Raw genomic sequence first — 19,882 nt, forward strand, 5'->3', positions numbered from 1 at the left:
TTTTTTTTAACTAAGTGACATTTATTTATATTCCTATTTTACATATAAAATATTCGATATTTTCCTATTGAAAGGATGTATCAATATCTCTTTGCTGAAGTCTAAAAAGCTCTTTTGATTAATGATCAAAAGAATTTCAGATTTACATTCAAGTTTCATAAGGCACAGAAGATACACTATGTGCACACTCAGCACAACAAAACCGTACTCAAGCTTTTGTTCACAGGGAACTATATATGAAAACTTAGTGTTTTAATCTTTTTTTTTTTTTTTAACAATTTGTAATTTTATAAAATATATCTTTAAACAATGTAAAGGGTGAATTTCTTTGGGACAGTGTTTTTCGAATTTCTGTCTATGTTTTCTTGCTGTGACTAAAATCCCTGACTCATGATACACATTCTGGTCCATTTCAATATTTTGAAGAAATTTGGCTTACACTTTTCTCAAAACATACAGTATAAACATTTTATTGATGTGTTTGTTTATTTGGGACAAATCTTTTTTTATTCATTTAATTTCCTTCTCAGGAACATTTTTAACACTATAAGTTGCATGTTTCTTCACTGCATCAATAAATCAAAACCCAACAACAAAACAGCGATGGCTTTACATCTGCATCTTTATACTTCAATACTATACAATTCCATCTGGACCATACAAGACCCACAGCATACAATCAAGCTCTGTAAATGTTATTTAGAGGAAACACTAGACTGGAGTGTAATCTAGCATGGAATGGCCTGCCCAATTACCAAGTCACTAAATCCTATTGTACTGCTCTGGGTTGAACTGGATTGCAAGGTCAGAAAAAAATATCCAACTAATGAATAACACATTTGACAAGTTTGACAGGAGGCCTGGCAATGTATTAAAGCTGAACGTTCAGAGAAACCAATTAAACATTTATTTGTTTGGTCAAAGTAAATAATCATTCCATTGTATTACAAAAGGATGTTTATGTGCATTTTAATTATGTGAAAAATTTGTCAATTAGTAACAATTTATGCATAAAATAATCCACACATTTTTTTTTTATATATGAAAAAATAAATGTTAATGCGTATTTGCTCGAATTAAATAAGGACCCAATTTAAACATTTTAGGCATCTTGATATCCCAACATAGAATTAAACTGATCCTGAGGAATATTATAGACTCTTCACATGTACATCATGCAGTGATCCAGTTGTCATTTGCCTGGTTGGATAATTGGATAAAAAGTAAAGGTGCACGTGCGTTCCTATTAAAGCATGCCATCAGCAGAGCAGCTGTGGCTTCACATCCAAGATCCTGTCCTTTACACGCATTTACTTCTAGCCTAACGGAAATGAGGCTCGCAGACATGCTGTACGGCTTCCGTGCGCGTCCGCTTATTTTCGAACCAACCGCGCGCGTGCAGTCTTTCATGAATGAACTGACGTGACTGAAAATCATATGACGTCTGGCGTCGAAACAAGTCAACAAGAGGGCTAGCGGTGCGGTGCGGTGCGGTGCGTGGAATGGGGGGACAAAAGCGAGCTGCTGCACGAGAACATCATCCTCATCATCAACAACAAAGAAAGACAGCGACACATTATATGCACGCGCTTGGCTTCCGGAGCGGACCCGGTGTCTCCCGTTTCTCTAGGATACTGGAGCATCTTGTCTCATGTGGGTGAGTCAAATTAAGTCACAGGACCTTTTGAAGAAAAAGAGAATACAAAGAAGACGAAAACAGCGCGTTGTTTAATGGGTTGCACGCGCGCCGCCGGTCCTAATTCACAAGCGCGTGTGCGCGTGCTCCACCTGCCTGGGTAAATGCATGCGCGAGGTTGACGGAGCGACAGGATATTGACGGGAGCCGGGGAGCAGTTGTGTGAGGTTGTGGGGGATTCCCTTTATCCGTCCGTTTAGCGTGAAAGGAGGGAGGAGGGAGGACGGTGGAGTGGAGTGAAGTGGAGGGAGGCGGCGAAGTGCATCTGGTCTGGAATCGCAATCACGAGCGTGTGTAGTGACAGCTAGGGGGCTCGTGGTCGAGAAAAAAGAAGGAGAAGGAAAAAAAAAGAGAAAGAGAGAGAAAATGTGTAACCCGATCGGCGCGTTAGTTTGCTAGCTCATGCACGCGCGCAGCACACGAGCGCTGCTGTTTCATCAAAATCCAGTCGACGCTCCTGTGGTTTTCCGAGAGCGCCATCAGGTAGGAATGCGTCCTGCTTCCATCAGGGTAAAATACAGAAAAAACCTGAGATTGACCGGTGATCAGGTGCTGGACGGGGTATATATTATGACGGGGGGTAGTTGTCAGATTTATTTTGCCATGGCGTTTTGTTTTTTTCTTCCGATCTTCTCATTGTGATCATCTGAAGGTTAATCAGCGATTTCCACTCCGATCCGATTCCATTGTTTGTGAGGCTGCGAGCTTTTTTTTTGTTCCGTCTGCTGATTCATCATAAGCACCAGGAACGAACGAGATGTCTATCAGCTGTCTCAAAAGCATTCCTTCCGTTCGACCATGATCATGATCAGCTTTATAGACTGTGGTGAACATCTAGTGCGAGGTGCTTCGTTTTCCCATGATTGTGTGCTGTCATGCGCTACTGGCATCGTTTCCTAAACAAATGCAGAAGACCTGTTAGAATGCATGTCGTTTTTTTTTTTTTTTTTACTTACTATGCATCCTTCCTTCTTCTCAATCATCGCGTGCATGCCATATTCACATGCTTCCTGTTGGAAATGAAAAGTGACAGGCTTCTGGTTACTATTATGATGTGATCATTTCCTTTTTTTTTGTCACCTCTGTCTGTGTTTACTCTTAAGCATATGATCATCATAAAGCATTCAAGAGCAACAGCCTCTCTTTATATCTTTCTCTCTCTTTCTTTATCTATCTCTTTTTTTCTTTCTCTGGTGACTACAGACTCTATGTAGCTGCATTAACTCCCATCACTTTACATCCCTCTCAATTAAGATGAATGTAATCTATTCTGAGCCTGTGGTTGCATTTAAAAGCCCAGGTCCGGACACATTAAGCTTTACTCTACACATTTTGACCCTGACAGGAAGAAGGGAATATGTAGCCTATTCTGCCCATCTTAGCATTGTGATCTAAATAATGGTGCCTTTCACAGCATGGTGATAAATAACAAGATCATCCAAGCTGAGCAGCAAATTCAAGATGCACACAAGTCATGGGATGTTCCTTTCATCACGGATCCAGTGCATACTCGTATTACGCTTGCATTCTTCAGGACACGCTTTTGTGTCAAAAGGCCTAAGAAGGCATGTTCAGTAATTTCTCTTTTTCCTGCCACAGAAGGTAACAAGAACAGATGAGGGCCTTCTATGGCAGCAGGGGGTGGTGTGGCTAGAAAATGAAGCATGTGTGTGTGGACTTGGATTTGAGGAAAGTGGGGGTAGGGGGGTTGAATAGATGTTGGGCATTGGCTGAGAGATTTATGGTCCATCAGATCCAAGTGGCTAGCTTTTGACCAATCCCAGTGCATCATGTGTGTATAGGCCTATATGTTGTTCCTGCTTCCTGATGCTCATTGGATAAGGTGTGTTCAGGCAGATAGACAGAAGAGGGGGGAAGCAGGGGGGTGGAGTTGATGAAACCGAGAGAAAGAGTTGAGCGCACAAAGAAAGCGTCTTGGACAGCTGTTGCAGCATGTTTATAAGTTACTAGACCACAGAGAGTCCTTGAGAAATTGTTTGTTTAGAGGGGGTGGGGCATGTCCTCAAAAGAAATCTGCATAGAGAATTGGGAGAGCCTAAAGCTAAAGCCATAAAGAGAGGGAGAAAAAAAATTGAGTGAAAGAAAAAGAATTTTCAGGGGGTGTTGGGAGGGAGATGTTGCTGATGATGAAACTCGCTGCAAGTGTGGACTTTCAGTGCTTCGCCCTGCGGAGTCGTATGTGCTTTAGCTGCAGATGCTGGATTTGCAAGGATGCTTTCTTGTGCTCATTTGCATTTTGTTGTTTTTTTAAACAGTTTTGCAGTATTTGTGAATTGATTTGCTTATCATTTATATAATAATCTAGGTTTAGTTTTAAAAATACAAACCCCTATCATAACATGTTGTAACCCTGAAATTCTTCATTATTTATAATTAATAAATGATTTATTACTCAAGGCAGTAATACATTTTTTTTTTAAGAAGCAGGTTTTTTTTCACGTTTTTTTTTTTTTTTGTTATTTGCTTAAAATATTTATAATTAGTCTATCGTTAACGGTTGCATTTAAAGCTACTGTTTAGAGTATAGTTTTTCCTAGTGTTCAACTAATCAAATGCTTTTAAATTGTAGCTTACAGACAAAAAGCGAGTTTTCCATTTTTTATGCCCGTGAAATATAGCACTGAAGGTGGTCATGAATAAAATACTGGAATAGCTGAGTTTACCAAAAAAATATGTGATCAGAGTTTATTGTGGCTAACCAAATATACTTTTTTTTGTCAAACTAAAGCCGTGGTACATGTAGACCATTTTGCCAGCGTGTGGGTTGAAAGCATAGATTTCTTTGCCAGGTCTGTTTGCTCTCGATCCGGTGCTTGAGGCAGAATATTGAAAAAAAAAAGTGTTGTGAAAGCCTCATATCTCACTGCACTTGAGAATCTGGAGGTTATCACAATGCACGCAGTTACATCGGCTAGTTCAGCGTTTTATTACCAACAGGTCTCTTGCACCTTTACCTTAAACCAGCAGCTCGATATTGAAAGGAGCGACTCCCACTAATTTCACGCACATACGCCAAAGGTTCAGGTCTTCATTTGGTCTCTGAAAGGAAAGTGGATGGCAGCAGCTACTAGAAGATTTTTAAATCTAATCTTTTATTAAATGTTTCATGTACAACCCAAAGGTCATTACTGAATATAGCTTGTGTGCCAGTTTGCACAGTAAGAAGCAATATCTTCTTGAACAAAGCCCCTCCTCGAAATGCTGTGCCTTGAACCCCCACAGTCCATGTGTGAATACCTGTGGAACCTGCTATGCATAAAACTCTGGTCAGACCCTGACATCTATCCTCCCGATAGCCCCAATTGTAATGAATGATGGAGAGACGAATTTAAATTTCATTCCCTGATAATGTCCTATGATTGCTCCCTTTTTTTTTTGCCATGCAAAACGATTGTATAATTTCCTCCCTCTCTTTCTATCACTCTTATTTCACGCTCCGAATACCGGCTACTTGATGGCTTCCTTGGCTTTTTAGCACTTAGTGTTTACTTCAATACATAAATTGATGCCAGCCCCCCCCCCCCCCCCCCCCCCCCCGGCAGGCATCAGCGGAGCCTGATTTTTAATTCGCAGTTAAATGGCGCTCGACACACGCAGCTTGTTTGATAATTGACTTCAGGCTACTGAAGGAAGGGATGATTAGATTCAAATGTCATTGCTGGTGTGTATGTGAGTGAGGTTTATTTTTTTTTCGTTGTTCCTCTCAGCATCTGATGGAAGTACGGAAAAGGGAGGGCTGGGTTGCACATTGATATCAAGTGCGGATCATGCATGAAATTAAATACAGAAAGTTGCCTAAGCGCTTGCTGATGGTCTGTCTTAATTAGCGAGCCACGTTTTCTTGGAGTTCTGAAATTATTCGTGCAGAACTGGTTTCTGAAGCTTAGCAGCTGACAAGGTTGTAACAGAGGGGAAAAAGTTAGTCGTTGTTGATTTCCAGATGATTGCTACTGATTGCTGGTCTCATGTCTTTACTGCCTCTGAAGGCAGCTGAAAATCTCAGCATCATTTACTTATTTTTTCATAAAAAATAAATATTCATCAAGCCATTGCTAAAAATGTTTTTGAAAGAATTTTTTTATTCATGTGGAAACACTGGGATTCCTTCAAATTTCATCCAATCAGGCTCATCCATTGATATCAATATTTCGTTTTTATATTAAGATAAGATACGTGTCTATAAGGATTGGCGGTCATCCAGATGATTTTAAAATGTCAAGTAGAATCTATAAAATGTATTTATTATATGTTTAAAGAACAGGCCCCATGGTCAGTCTCCATTCGCCTCTTGATTTCATGGTATATCTAATGTGCAGTGATACTCTGTTTGGGATCTTACACATCTTTTTGCCACTTTGTTCGGCATACACCTGCTGGAACATCACGCTCCAGAACAATCAATATTCACAACCAGCTTTCACTCATTTTATATATGAACCCCAAATGCATGCAGTAAACTTGTTTTATTGCCCAATTAAGTGAAAAATGACTGAATATCTAATGGGTGGGTCCTGACTACCCAATCTTTTCTACGATCCCAATCGGGGTGTCAGATCTCACCGTCTCCCCCCCCCCCCCCCCAATTGTTAACACACTCACTTTAACTCATGAAGAGATGACCATTGACTGATTAGAAGCAGAGAAAATGTTTAATTGGGTGGTTTTGACTGAACATCCAAGGCTACAGCTCTCAACTTTGTATTGCTGACCAACATTTAAAGTTTTGTGACCATCATTTGTATCTTTAGACCTCCAGTCTTCGAGAGTATTAGAGATTTACAAGTCAGTGAGAGTCTGAAAGTAGGAAATGATGGCTCTGGTCATCTTAGTTGAACTTCACAGCTCTTTAATTGGTGCCTTGGTTGTGGTCCTTGCTGAGATCAGGGTTTTTTTTTCTGAGCGCCTCTAAATGTGTTGAGGGTGCATTTTTTACAAGGCTGCTCTTGCTTTCTCTCTCTCTCTCTCTCTCTCTCTCTCTCTCTCTCTCTCTCTCTCTCTCTCTCTCTCTCTCTCTCTCTCTACACTCAACATCCTCGCTCAGCGCTTTGTATTTTCCTGTGGGTGTGATGTCTCTCCTCTGCAAGTAATCAGCCCTGATTTGTCAGCGTTCTTCCTGGTGATTCATAAAAATTCAGCTTGCGCCTGCAAAAGACAGTGGCTTCACCTCCCTAAACCCCTCATCACTGGTCTCTCGGGCCCCTGCACCCTTAACTGAGCAGCCACAAATGAGAGAAAAACATTTAGCAAAGGCAATGGATTAGCTCTTCTCATGGGGTAAGAGAAAGCAGGTCTTTTTTCTTTGGTTCAAAACTCTTTACTTGGGCTTTGTATTGACATAAAAGGCCATTTAAACAGCTCTTTTAGGGGTGTACAAGTTTGCATTGCTGAATGTAAGTATTGGATTTGGTCCAATTTGATGTTGACCATCCCAGCATTGATCTTGCATTGAGCGCAAGACAAAAACCTTTGACACCTTTGTACCATAAATCAAATTATTTCAGTACCAGACGAACATTGGGCATCTTCAGATAGTCAAATCTGTAATTTTTTATTTTTGTAGAAAACAGAAAAAATTGAATGGGTGCACTTATGGTTATCTTTATTTAAACAAACCTTGACCAAAAAACAGAGAGAACATTCTTTTATTGCTATCATCTGTGTAACACCGACATGAGACAAAGTCCATATTTATAAGTGCTATACAAGTAAATTGAATATAAATTAATTGCATTGAATCTGATAATCCACTTTATGAGGAAAACCTGTGTCTCATACAGAAAATCATACATACACAGATCAAGAGCTTCATGTTCACATCAAACTAGGAAAATGTTATGTCACTGATTTTGATTGTGGCATGGTTTTGGGTGTCGCAAACAGGCTGATTTTGAGTATTTAATAAATGACTAATCTCCTAGGATTTGCACGGAAACAATCTATAGGTTTTACACAGAATAGTGTGAAAAACAAAACTAATCCAGTGAGTGGGAGTTTGGTGGGTAGAAACATCATCAGGGATAAACCTACACTTATAAAAAACATCTTATTCTTTTAAATCACCACATTATCTGTGTAAAGCTGCTTTGAGACAATGTTCTTGTTAAAAGCGCTATACAAATAAAAATGAATTGATTCCACCTGATTGGAACATCAAAAAAATCACAAAACGTGGTTTTGAAGGGTCATAGTGACCACTCTTTGCAATGGTACACAGAAAAGCATCCCGTTTCAGTGTGAATGTATGAATGAGCATTTGTATCTATGTATCTACATTTCCAGCAAGTGTAAGTGGTTATCGTGAGTCCTTTATCATTTTAAATAAAATGAAAGTAACAATGTAAACAGCGTTTGTTGACTGCTGGTTAAAAATGGCAGAAGTAAATTTGCTGTCAAGAGAAAAACACCTGTCTTAGACTCGATTAGATTTTTCTTTTTTTCTTTCTTTTTTTTTTTTTTTGCATTAAATAAATCAATTTTACAACTGAAGACCTTCTATGAAAGTGGAAGGGAAGCGTGCTAAACAAAGCTTTTTAAACTATAAATGTTCTTTTAAGAGGAGGAATTACCTGCTGAAATTGAGACAGACGAGGCAATACAACAATGTCTTAGTAATCAGACACTCTGCCAGCTTTCGCTGCCAAATTATGCAAAAAATCTGAAGCGTAAGGTGGCACACTTGAAAGTAAGTGGTGTCCAATGTTCAATGCAGGAGATCTGTACTGAGTCAGGCTTGTATGAGGCTGATAGAGAGTTGGATCTTTCCATGTACTAGAATAGTACACAGTTTCTAAAGATATGTAAGCGAACTGTCCCGTTCATTAAAAAGCGGTAAATACACACGATATACATTTTATAATATTTATCATTTGCATTTCATTCCAATTTAGCTTGAGTACATCAGATTAAGATGCTTCTAATCTTATTGTTGCAAATGACTCAGATGTAATGCCCACTTGTTTTTTATGTAACTGACTGTGTCCACTCTCACTCACCTACTCACTTTTAAAAACCGCTTTATCCTGGTCAGGGTCTTGGTGGCTCCAGGGTCTTTACTAGGAAAATGAGCCCTGAAGCAAGAATGCATCTAGAATGGAATTTGAGACCAGACAGGGCACCAATCGCACACACATACATTCACACACACATTAACACACACATTCACACATTCATCCACACCTGAGCCATTTGGGAGGAAACGACAGGGAACCCATTAGGACATGGGTAGAACATGCAGAACTCCACACAGCTTAGCATCTACCCTGACACTGTGGAGCATGAGCTGTGCCCTCATGCCTTAATGGCTACAATCAGTTTTGTGTAATCCTAATTTAGTCTAGACCATAGTTTTTATGTCCTAACAGCTTAACAGTCTACAGGTGAGTTACAGCTATAATAATAATTGGTGGCGAACTGTAACTCTCTCACCCTTTCGCATCTCTGTGACCAGAGATGGGCAACAAGTTCCCACATTTAGACCAAAATGCTTGAATGAGGTTATTGCTACAATGCAAATCTACATTATAAATAGTACTATTTCATCGCTTTGCAGTAGCATAGCACTCTAATAAAATAATCTTAAATTATAATTCTAATCTGAAATGCAGCATCCATGAACATAACGGATACTGCATGGTCTGCTACAGAAACTGACCTAGATTTTGTCATCTTGAAAAAGTGGCATGCAAGAACTTTTAGTCATCGTGATATTGCCATTATGGTTCTTTCCCTGTATACAATATCTCTGTACTCTTTCTCTATGCTATATTTAGGCTAATTAGTTGCCATGTCCTCTGGTTTGGCTGTGGTTTTATGCCACACCTGTTTCTTTGTTAACAGCAACAGGTTCCAGGTCATCTCAGGAGCAGCTTTTTATTGGATTACAACAAGGAATTACTGTGTTACCTGGAGTCCTCTATTTTTTTATGTACTACTAGTAGGAAGAGGAAGACCAGCTTGCTTAGCCAGTTTTACAGCTGCCCTGTGTATAATTATCCACAGTTGCACATTCAGGGTGTGTGAAAAAGACACAGGTGCATTAGAGTGGATGAAGTACAGCAGTGAACTGCTGGTGACCATGCGTCTGGCAGCCATTGCAGTGGTATGAGTTTGCTGAGCCAGCATACCCTTTTGTGTGTGTGTGTGTGTGTGTGTGTCTCAGGGAACAAATGACCCCTCACAAAGGAAGGAATACCTAATATCAACCTTATTGGCCCATTTGGCTGGTCTCCTTAGGGAAAACTGCTTTTTTCTTAATAATAAAAAAATCACAGCTTTTATTTAGGGAGAAAAAAAAAACAACTCTAAAGGATCCAAAGGTTTCATTTTGGATTCTGTTTAAAGTTAGAGTTCAGCTTAGGTGAGCATAACAATATTTATCTACATTTATCTACATGTGTGTCACATACAAGCCATGGTGCTACAACTGCTGGAATTGGCCTGAGTGATTCCACTCCTGCTGTGACCCAGCTGTATTAGCTCTGTGCAATATCACACACACACACACACACACACACACACACACACACACACACACACACACACACACACACACACACACCAAGCTCACCACAGCCCATTAGATATCTCATACACCCATACAAACAGAATAATTCAATAGCACAAATACCAGATAAGTCGACCACACCAACAACATGCTCAGACAGTTGTGAGACCATCACAATGATGCATATTCATAATATTCAAATATCAATGATTAATACATATTTTTGAGTGATTGCAAATAAAACAGATCTACTTAATGCCTGATGCTGTCTCACACTGGCCCAACTGAAAGACATCCTCTATTTTCGGCATTATTTTGATGCTGATGCCACATTGAATTTGACTTCCCCTGAGTTCAGATGCATCACTGATTCAGCTGTGTGTGTGTGTGGCTCTGTCTGTCTGTGTGTGTGGCTCTGTGTGTGTGGTAGCACATTTTTAAGAGCCTCTGGTGCAGTGAGTTGCTGTTTAACATGGATTTGCACTTATCTACCAGAGACGCTTTGGCAAATGTCAGTGAGTTTACTTAGAGCTACATTTTTCTATGTGGCTATTTCAATGCAGCACTGTTCCCAGTGTCTATTAAAAAAAACCCACAGATTTTCTATTTAATGCATCTATTTGTCAGGAGCAAACACGCGGTCAGAGGTCCTGTGTGCTTGGTGATTTCGTTTTTTTTCAAATATCAGCATCATTAGTGTAATCAAATGACCGGAAAAGTCTACAACCGACATGCCACTGAAATGAGGCATCCGGAACAGCCTGAGCCTTCATGTAATATTATGTGTTTGAAAAAACTGTTGCTTGCTATGATTGTGCATGTTATTGTGGATGCATATTTGGTGCAATCAGAATAGCAACTAGGATTTTACACCCTATATGTGTGGTAATCTAGTGTGTTTTATTACACTAGACTAAATTTGTAAAGAATAGAATTAAACCACATTTTATTTAATGTTTGTCTGCTCTTCTTTGTTTTAGCAGACAGTCTTCCAGGATAGTCAAGTGTGGCTCTCGTGGCATGACTACTACAAGTAAGGGAAACAAAGCCCTGAAGGCAAGTGTCAATAGGTTATGTTGTCTTTATTCGTTTTTGTCAGGTTTTTGGCTTTCCTTCTCTCTGACCTTATTTATTTGGACTGTTATTTCTTCTCCTGTCTCTGAAGGTGAAGCGGGAGCCAGGTGAGAATGGCACGAGCCTTACGGACGACGAGCTAGTGTCGATGTCGGTGCGTGAGCTGAACCAACACCTGCGCGGCCTAACCAAGGATGAGATCGCACAACTAAAGCAGCGGCGGCGCACGCTAAAGAACCGCGGCTATGCAGCCAGCTGCCGCGTCAAGCGCGTCACGCAGAAGGAAGAACTGGAGAAACAGAAAGCTGAGCTGCAGCAAGAGGTGGAGAAACTCGCGTCTGAGAACGCCAGCATGAAGGTAGAGCTAGATGTGCTGCGCTCCAAGTACGAGGCACTGCAAAGCTTCGCCAGGACTGTGGCACGCAGCCCCATACCAGGTGCCAGAGGCGCAATCACGCCAATCATCGTACCAGGCAAGGTGGCTGCCACAAGTGTCATCACCATCGTCAAGTCCAAAACGGAGGCACGCTCATAATGCACAATGCCTTTGGTCAGTGAATCATTATCAAGCACAGATCTGCAACACCTGCTTTAAACAACACAGCAGTTAAACGTGGTCTGCCTAAGCAGTGTGCTTTGTTAGCACGGCATGTCTGGTGAGTTTTTGGTTGTTAAACTCCATTATGGCCTTTCTGGTTTTGCATAACTGTGTTTTTTTATTTTTTTTTTGAGTGTCCGTTGTTCCCAGATTTAGCACAACCTTCTATGCACCATAGTAGGGATTAGTTAGTCCATAGCTAAAAAAAAATACAAAAAGCAGAACTAACATTCAAACTACATCTACTGTCAAAGCCTTCACATATATAAAAGCAAGATATGTCTTACTAGATGCATTCTTTGTTTTTATTTTAGTGAAGTTATTATTTTTATTATTATTATTATTATTATGATTATTATTATTATTATTATTATTATTATTATTATTATTCTTTTTACTGAATGTCCCTGGTAAAACCTGATTCTGTCTTTTGCATTTAGCTGATTCAGGTGTGAAAGGGCAAGCTAACTTGGCACTGGCTAAACTCATGTCCAGGGAAACAATGCAGTCCAACACAGTTAGCACTGAATTTGGTTTGCACCATATTTGCGACATTGCACTGAGAGTTTTGTTTACTGATATTTTAGCAATCTGGTATTTCATTGATACAATAGAGGTAGTATTAGATTAACAATTTTTTTTTTTTTTTTAATAATTATAACTTTTTTCCAGATTCCTGTGCTTGATATTATCCACTGACCACCTTTCAGAAGGGCATCATGGTTTTGCAACTGATGATGAAATCTATTAATGACAGGAAGTGTCAGCATTACAAAAAAAAAAAAAACAACAACAACAATAACAAAAAATTCTTATTACTTTAAAAATAAGCCTATTATGAGGGTGAATAGTTTTTAGACATTGTAGCTGCTGAGCCAATCCTTGATTTGATTTTGAGTGAAATTTAAATTGTTTTGGTCCTGAAGTGTTTTCAATTGATTTATAGTACAAATTGAGCTTCCGTTTACATTCTTTAAAAAAAAGAAAATTACTAAAATGTACCTACTCCAAATTATATCCCAGATATACTGGGTGGCTTGGAAAAAGAAAAGAAAGTGGTTAGCTTTGCATATATATTTTTTTTCTGCTAGCAGTTTGATACTCGGTCAGTGCAATACGAAGAAAACGATGAACTCTCATTTTTGGCATGTTTGGGGGAAATATCAAATTTTTACAAGCTGTCCAGTTATTTTAGACTTAGCTGATGAGCTTAGACATGACTGGTATCCAAATTTGGCTTCTTTATTTTTGGTTCTGGTGCTACATTGCTAACAGTAAATACGAACTAATGGTAGTCTATGACCACCCATTTGCATCATGCAAACTCCATGGTGAAATTATTACACACTTGTCAGACACAGTGAAAAGTCCCCGAATATAATCGGTTAAAAATTGGCTACAATATTTAGGAGGTACTGCAAGATGTTAGGGGTTCTAATGAAATTCACAAAGTTCAAAACCAACAGGCTGCTAATACAGTTTACTACACGCTGTTCCTTTTTAGAAAGTTTCTATATTATATAAATACAATGCTATACAATTGTCTCAAAAAAGCCTTAAATTGCAGATTGAACGTGGTTGGAGGCCAGATTTTGCCATGCTGTTTGTATGATGGTGAGATTTACAAAACAAATTAGAGATCAGAGGTTTCTATGACTTGTGAGCCTCATGTAATTCTTATGTTAGCTCAAGCGCAAAAGCAGAAAATGTGAACATGTTCTGGGCTGATAAGCAATGCTTACGGGGCAAAGCATTTGTGTCAACTAGAATTTTCCCCCAAACAATTACTTTATAGATAAAAGTTTGGTGATCCATGCCATGCCATGCCAACATGTAAAAAAAAAAAAAAAAAAAAAAAACGACAACTGTTGAACAACTGTTAGTTTTTTGTGCCCTGTTTTGTTTAATTCCATTTGTGGAATGATGTTTACAAGTTATATTCTGATGAATATGACAAGGAGAGGCAATAAACTACTGTATTTATGCATGGAAAAGGAGAAATCCGGGAACTGTCTCCGAGGGTGATGTTCACCTTTTATAGACACAAGTTCTATCATGTTTGTTATGAGGGAGCCTGTCCATAGAACATAGCAAACTCCTTCTTTGTTTGATTATGTTTTTTGTGGTTTTTAAAAATGGTTTGGTGTAGAAGTTTATTGGCAAACGTGAAGTATCGAGTGGTTCAGTTTTGTTCGACATTCTTAGAGCTTAATACTGTGGATGGACTGGTCATAGCTGCCTCAACGCAATCCACACACAAGCTTTATCGTTTTCTTATTATTCGCAAGTGTTCTTTGATGTCTTTGTCCAGCTAAAGGTTTTAGCTCTATCTTTGTTATTTTCTGGTAGAAAAAAAATGTTTTGTTATTTATAACAGAGGTGTTCAACTCATGTCCTCGAAAGGCTAGAGGTCAGCTCAGTCTGGACATTTTCCTGCACTAATACACTGGTAAAAGGAGTTTTCTCATCGGGTGTCTTTGAGCGGAAAAATTACAACTGACCTGAATGCTGACCTTTGGACCATTTGAGTTGGGCACCCCTTATTTATAGGGAAAAAAAATGTCTGGGAAAAATACAACTCTTGAACTTGTTTGATATTGACTTTGCAATTGTACCAAAAGTGGCTTATTATTGAAGTCTGATAGCTTTTTTAGTGACTAGGCGCGTGGCGTGCTGTGAAAGTGATCAGGTGGCAGTGTCGTCCACTCTATCGGTGTCATTCTGTACTATTTACATGAATATATTTAGAAGAATTTGTAGAAGAAAAGCAATGTATAGAACACAGACAACCATTCGTTTTGGTCCCTTCCATTTAAACAATGCAGATATGGTTTCTTTTTAACACTGTCTCAGCTGAATTCTTCCGTCTCTGTGGTCTATCCCAAATAACGGACTTCCATAATGCAAGATGTTGCTGAAGGTGCTATCCAGGACAAACATTAAGCAAGATATTTTATAACTTGGGCAAGGCATTTTCCAAACACATATTTAGGTATTATATCAGATAAAATTCTGCTTTTGCTGCTTTTGTGAAAGTATTCAGGCAGCAACGATCAATTCTATCTATTGTGCCGTCCTTTTTCCTGATTGGCTACTCATTGTGGTGCCCACATCCACATTATTTCATAGAGTGTGACACACTATATGATGATATTTGTTAAGTCAATGTGTGTATGTCATATTTTGTTTGCACTGTCTAATATTAACAAATTTACCAATGAATATTGCAGTGTAGACAGTGTAAATCCTAAACTGAAGTCGAACAATAATTACTACAAAAGTATTGTTAGGTTTATTGATGTGTAAAATAATACCAACCAAACATTTATCTTTCTTAATTCCATTATGTTGCACATAAGTTATGTCAGATGTGATCTATGAGCATATGCAGCACAGTGCTTTTATATGAGCAGCATATAAAACGATTGTGTTAAATTGGCTTCCTTAATGAATAATAATAAAAAATGCACATTCGAGGCAGGTATATTTGCTCAGGAAAAAAAAAATCATCTTCCAACTGGGGATGAAAGGATGGCATAGTGGTGCAGAGTTTAGTGTTGCTGCATCACAACTCTAGGGTTCAGGGTTTAGTTTTGAAATTAGGTTAATGTGTAGAAGTTCTCCACAAGCCCACATGGGTTTCTACCAGGTTCTTTCTCAGGGGTGGACAAATCATTAGTTAGCCCACCAGGTGAATAAAAACTCCAATGTGCAACAAAGATACCTGTAGAAGGTAGCTGTCTGACATTTCTACCCTTACATTGTGTGGAATGTCTATTTTCTCTTTTAATATGTGTACCTGCAAATTGATTTTAGATATAGGTTAAATATGCCTTATATAACAGCCTTATGCAAGACTGATTTTCTTTTTCAATATGTCTGTGTGTTTTTCATTGGTACAATGACAGAGCAAAAATGGTTCCACCATTAACCAAATCCTAGGCTGAGCAACAAGTTGTTTTGTGTGTGGCTTTTTTTAATTAGGTAATAAGATTATTTTATATGGTCTTAGAACTCGTCCACTTTGCCAACTAGAAAAATAACAACAAAAAAACTGTAAAAAAAATTGCTTTTCTATGCGCCTGGGTTACTGATTTGTCCACCTCTGTTTCCAGTTTCCAGTAGGCGGACTGGCTGAACAAAACTGCTTGTAGCTGTGTGAACATGTGTAGGCATCCAGGGTGTATTCCCGCCTAATGGACTTTTCAACGACTTTTGGATTCACTGTGACCCTGACCAGAATTAAGCTAATGAACTGGCACTAAAAGTAAAAAAATCTGTCTAAAGTACAGCTTATTGTGCAAGATGATTATTTCGATACATATGCAAATCCTAATAGAATGTCCTGGTTCATTGTAGAACAAGGTAGCTGGCCAAGAAGCTAAAATGTCTTGCACTATAGGATTCCTGGTAGGCTGGCTTGAAGGCTAACCTGTAAAACTGTCCACCTGTGTAAATTCAGTATCACGGTTTACAGTGCGCAAATGAAATGCCAGCCGTGCTGTGCTTTAAGCAACAAAACACGCTATTGGAAAAGAAAAGAAAAATCCATGCTTTCTTAATAAGGTGAAAAGCAATTACTCTGAACAAGATTAGATCATTCTCACAACGATGCCAACAAAATACTGTGGATAAACATAGTACTGTCAACGTTCAGTTTTGAAAATACACCACAATACATGGCTGCCAGGTTACCATGCCGTGAATTTTTTCACATCATTCCACTCTAATCCTAAATTAGTCAATTTATTCATTTAGATTTCCGTTCTTACGAAGAAAAAAAAAAACGACAAAAAAACAAACAAACATTGCAGGCTCTCAGGGGTTTCTTGTGTGTTTACTGTGCATAAGCCTCCTCTGTGGTGTTAAATGGAGTTCTTGGACAAATGCCCCATATTTTCCTTTTGTGGGCATAAATGATTGATTGGAGCTATTTCACGTAGCCTGATGCCCATGATGGTTATCACAAAAGAGCGATAGTAAGATGGATAGAAGGAGGGGTGATGTCACACTGAGCTGAGTATTGAAATATAAAAAGACTGTTGATTGTCATGCATCGAGTAACAGTATCAGGAATATAGCTAAGTCACTAAGTTAGTAAGGAAATTGTCATGTCTAACAGTTCTGTTGGGGGCCTTGTCATTTTCTACATAGATCACACTATGCATCCAGGAGAGCCTTTAATCCCCGCCATTGTCTTACCAGAGATTCAAAGATCCACTCACTTTATCAGCACTTACGTGACAAAATCTGTTAGCTGTAGGCTAACAATGGTTTGTTCATCATGTTCTGTGTTTGTTGAGCAGGTTCAAACACCAGGTTCATATATGGCTCTGAATAGTTTGTTGTCTTGAAACTGTTAATTCAGAAAAAAATACAAAATAAATAAAAAAATAAATAAAAAGCTATGAAATGTGAGGTGGTAATCGGTGAATAGAATGTGCTGTTTTGGATATCTATGAGTACTTTGTACGAAATACAGTAACAAAAATGGGTGAACTGTAACTTTATTAATTAAATTATTGTACTTTTTTGCAATCTGTACATACAAAAGTGATGATGTATTAATATATATATATTCATATATAAGAACTGTGGATTTTAACCATGCAGATAGTCTTTCTTGGGTTTGACTAAGTTATTGATGTACTGTTGTATATATTGTACGTTTGGTGATATACAGCTTCCTTTATTTTATATATGATCAATAAAAAGGTTTTGAGAGATGTCCATAAATGTCTTGACTTTTTGGTGAGCATGACTTTTTTTTCTTTTCGCATTTGGCTATGTTCCATGGCATAGTCATTGACCCAGTTTGATGGGAGTAAAAATAAAACTGGTGAAGGCTTTTTGCCATCAGAGTAGGTTTTAGGAGAGTGTAATCATTTAGCTGGCACGGTTCTCTCTCTCTGATCCAAAAAAAGGCACCCGTCGACCTAGTTCGAGCAACCTCCGTGCATCCGTTTTTTGGCCTGACGTGAGTGGAGGGACGTTGTGGTGCGCCTGCCCTAAATCTCGCCAGACAAAGCACCATACATGTACCTTTCAAAACCATTCTTCCTTAGTTATACTTCTTCATTCTAGTGTAGACAATGTCATAGTGCTGTTTCGATGTTATTTATTGGTTTTGTTTTCACCCTGTTTGAAAGCATAGAATACATGCGTGAAATATTACTAATAATTGAGTACAACATTTGGGGCCTTATTATCACCCACTTATTCTGACTGTGCCATGTTTTGATTTTCATTTACCTCTCCTGAACCTACATGGGGGATGTGTTGTGTACACAATGCTTACTACTTTAGCAGCACACATCATGCACACTCGCTGCTCAACCTGACCTGTCTGCACAACACGGGCGAGCCCATGGCCTCCAGGTTTGATTAATTTGCTAGGCAGAGGCGAGAGGTGAGCCGATGGCCAATATAGGACGGCATTTGTCATTCGTACCCACTTCTGCAGCAGGTGCCTGGCCCAATTCTCTCAGCCTGGCAGAATTAATGTGGCCTTTGCTGCCATTAACCAGGCTTTCACTCTGCCCCCGAATGCGCTGCCTGTGGCTCTAAGCTAATATCAAATTAGCGTGCCCTCATAGGGGTTGCTTCTTTGAGACTCTAAAATTAAATGACTGCTGCCAGTTTTCTCAGCGCTGTTCACTTGTTGCTAACATTTGTGCTATAATAAAACGGCCTCTGAAGAAACCATCTAATATAATGCTAAAAAAAATTACATTCTCATAGCAACTTGACACCTACAGCTTCTGCCCATACTCCCAAAGCTCTACCCATTGCTTTATTCCTAGTTTAGATTCACGCATTACGCAAGTACTTAAATACAACAAAATGATAACTGTATCACAGAATAGTGTAGAAATGCATACTAATTAGAAGCTCAGTAAAAATAATAATACACAGAAAAACTGTTTGACACCTGATGTGTTGATCTCTCTCCATATACATTATAAACATGAAAATTCAATCATTCTGTTATACATTTTTGCTAGTACTCAGTTCACAGAGAAATAGCTGATAAAAGAAAATCCTAATTTCCTACTTTAGCTTGTTTTTTTGGAATGGGAGGACAATGGGAAGTGGTACATCAGTGGGTTCTGAGTTGCTGATTGGAAGGTCGGCACATCTGTGCCCTCTTTCAAAGCAAAAACAATAATGATTTATGGCACCTGGCGATATAAATTAAATTTTATTTATCCTGCACATCTTATCGTGTTACGTAATTGCTCTTGCTTGCACCAATGACCATCAAAGTTTTTTTATAGGTATTTTAATTAAATTTGAGCTTTTACACACTTTACAATTCACCTGCTTGAAAAGGCACTTGTAGTAATAAAAACGTGAAATATACCTCATGGTGGTTTTTGTGGATGGTCAAAAGTGCCTGCACTGTCGAGTTTTTTTTCTCTTGTGTAATGAGTTTTCATCAAAATTGTTAGCATAGCTCAAAAGATGTTAGCAAGCGTTGTCTATTTTACTTGTTAACTTGTCCAAAAATTGGTCCTATTTGTCTCTTGGAGTTGATTTATAGCATTTCTTGATTAATAGCCAGTTTTATGAATTTTATGCTGTTAGCATTGTTAACATAGTTACACTATATGGACAAAAATGTTTGGACGCTTGAATTTTTCCAGCCATATGTGGTTCTTCCCCAGACTTTCAGCACTAAATTGAAGGCACACAATTGTATATGATGTCTTTGGATGTGAAAACATTTAATTTTACCTTCACTTGAACTTGGAGACCCGAACCTGTTCCAGCATGACAATACCCCTGTGCACTAATCGAGCGCTGTAAAGATATGATTTTCACGGGTTAGAATGGAAGATCTCAAGTGGTTCACTATAGAGCTCTGATCTCAACCTTCAACTTCCGCGATGAATTAGAACGCTAAAAGCAAACCCCTTGTTTCCTTACACTAGATCAATGCCTGACTTTACCTCTCTTTTAAGTGTTCATAAAGCACATATGACTCGTA

The 19,882-nt window shown here is 38.7% G+C and overlaps 1 protein-coding gene across 4 annotated transcripts; it reads left to right on the top strand.

Moving 5' to 3' along the window:
• The first annotated feature begins 109 nt into the window (after nt 1-109).
• Nucleotides 110-17,628, top strand: mafga (v-maf avian musculoaponeurotic fibrosarcoma oncogene homolog Ga). Of its 4 annotated transcripts, none has more exons than XM_083565979.1 (3): nt 110-1,657; nt 11,201-11,276; nt 11,386-17,628. In XM_083565979.1, exons 1-3 carry the CDS (start codon nt 1,503-1,505, stop codon nt 11,827-11,829), a joined length of 675 nt encoding a protein of 224 aa, XP_083422105.1. In that variant the 5' UTR covers nt 110-1,502; the 3' UTR covers nt 11,830-17,628. The 4 variants fall into 4 exon arrangements, with proteins under 4 accessions (XP_083422105.1, XP_083422106.1, XP_083422108.1 ...); XM_083565980.1 differs by having other exon boundaries at nt 11,204-11,276; XM_083565982.1 differs by lacking the exon at nt 110-1,657 and adding an exon at nt 1,693-2,179.
• Nucleotides 17,629-19,882: the final 2,254 nt, after the last annotated feature.

This window comes from Silurus aristotelis (genome assembly GCF_946808225.1).
Source record: "Silurus aristotelis genome assembly, chromosome: 17".
NCBI classification, from domain to species: domain Eukaryota; kingdom Metazoa; phylum Chordata; class Actinopteri; order Siluriformes; family Siluridae; genus Silurus; species Silurus aristotelis.

Bases quoted from the DNA above. Each gene is read 5' to 3' on its own strand.
- mafga (XM_083565979.1), top strand. From the start codon at position 1,503: ATGGGGGGACAAAAGCGAGCTGCTGCACGAGAACATCATCCTCATCAT. The intron at 1,658-11,200 runs GTGAGTCAAATT...TCTTTGTTTTAG, and splicing joins GAGCATCTTGTCTCATGTGG to CAGACAGTCTTCCAGGATAG. The intron at 11,277-11,385 runs GCAAGTGTCAAT...CTGTCTCTGAAG, and splicing joins AGGGAAACAAAGCCCTGAAG to GTGAAGCGGGAGCCAGGTGA.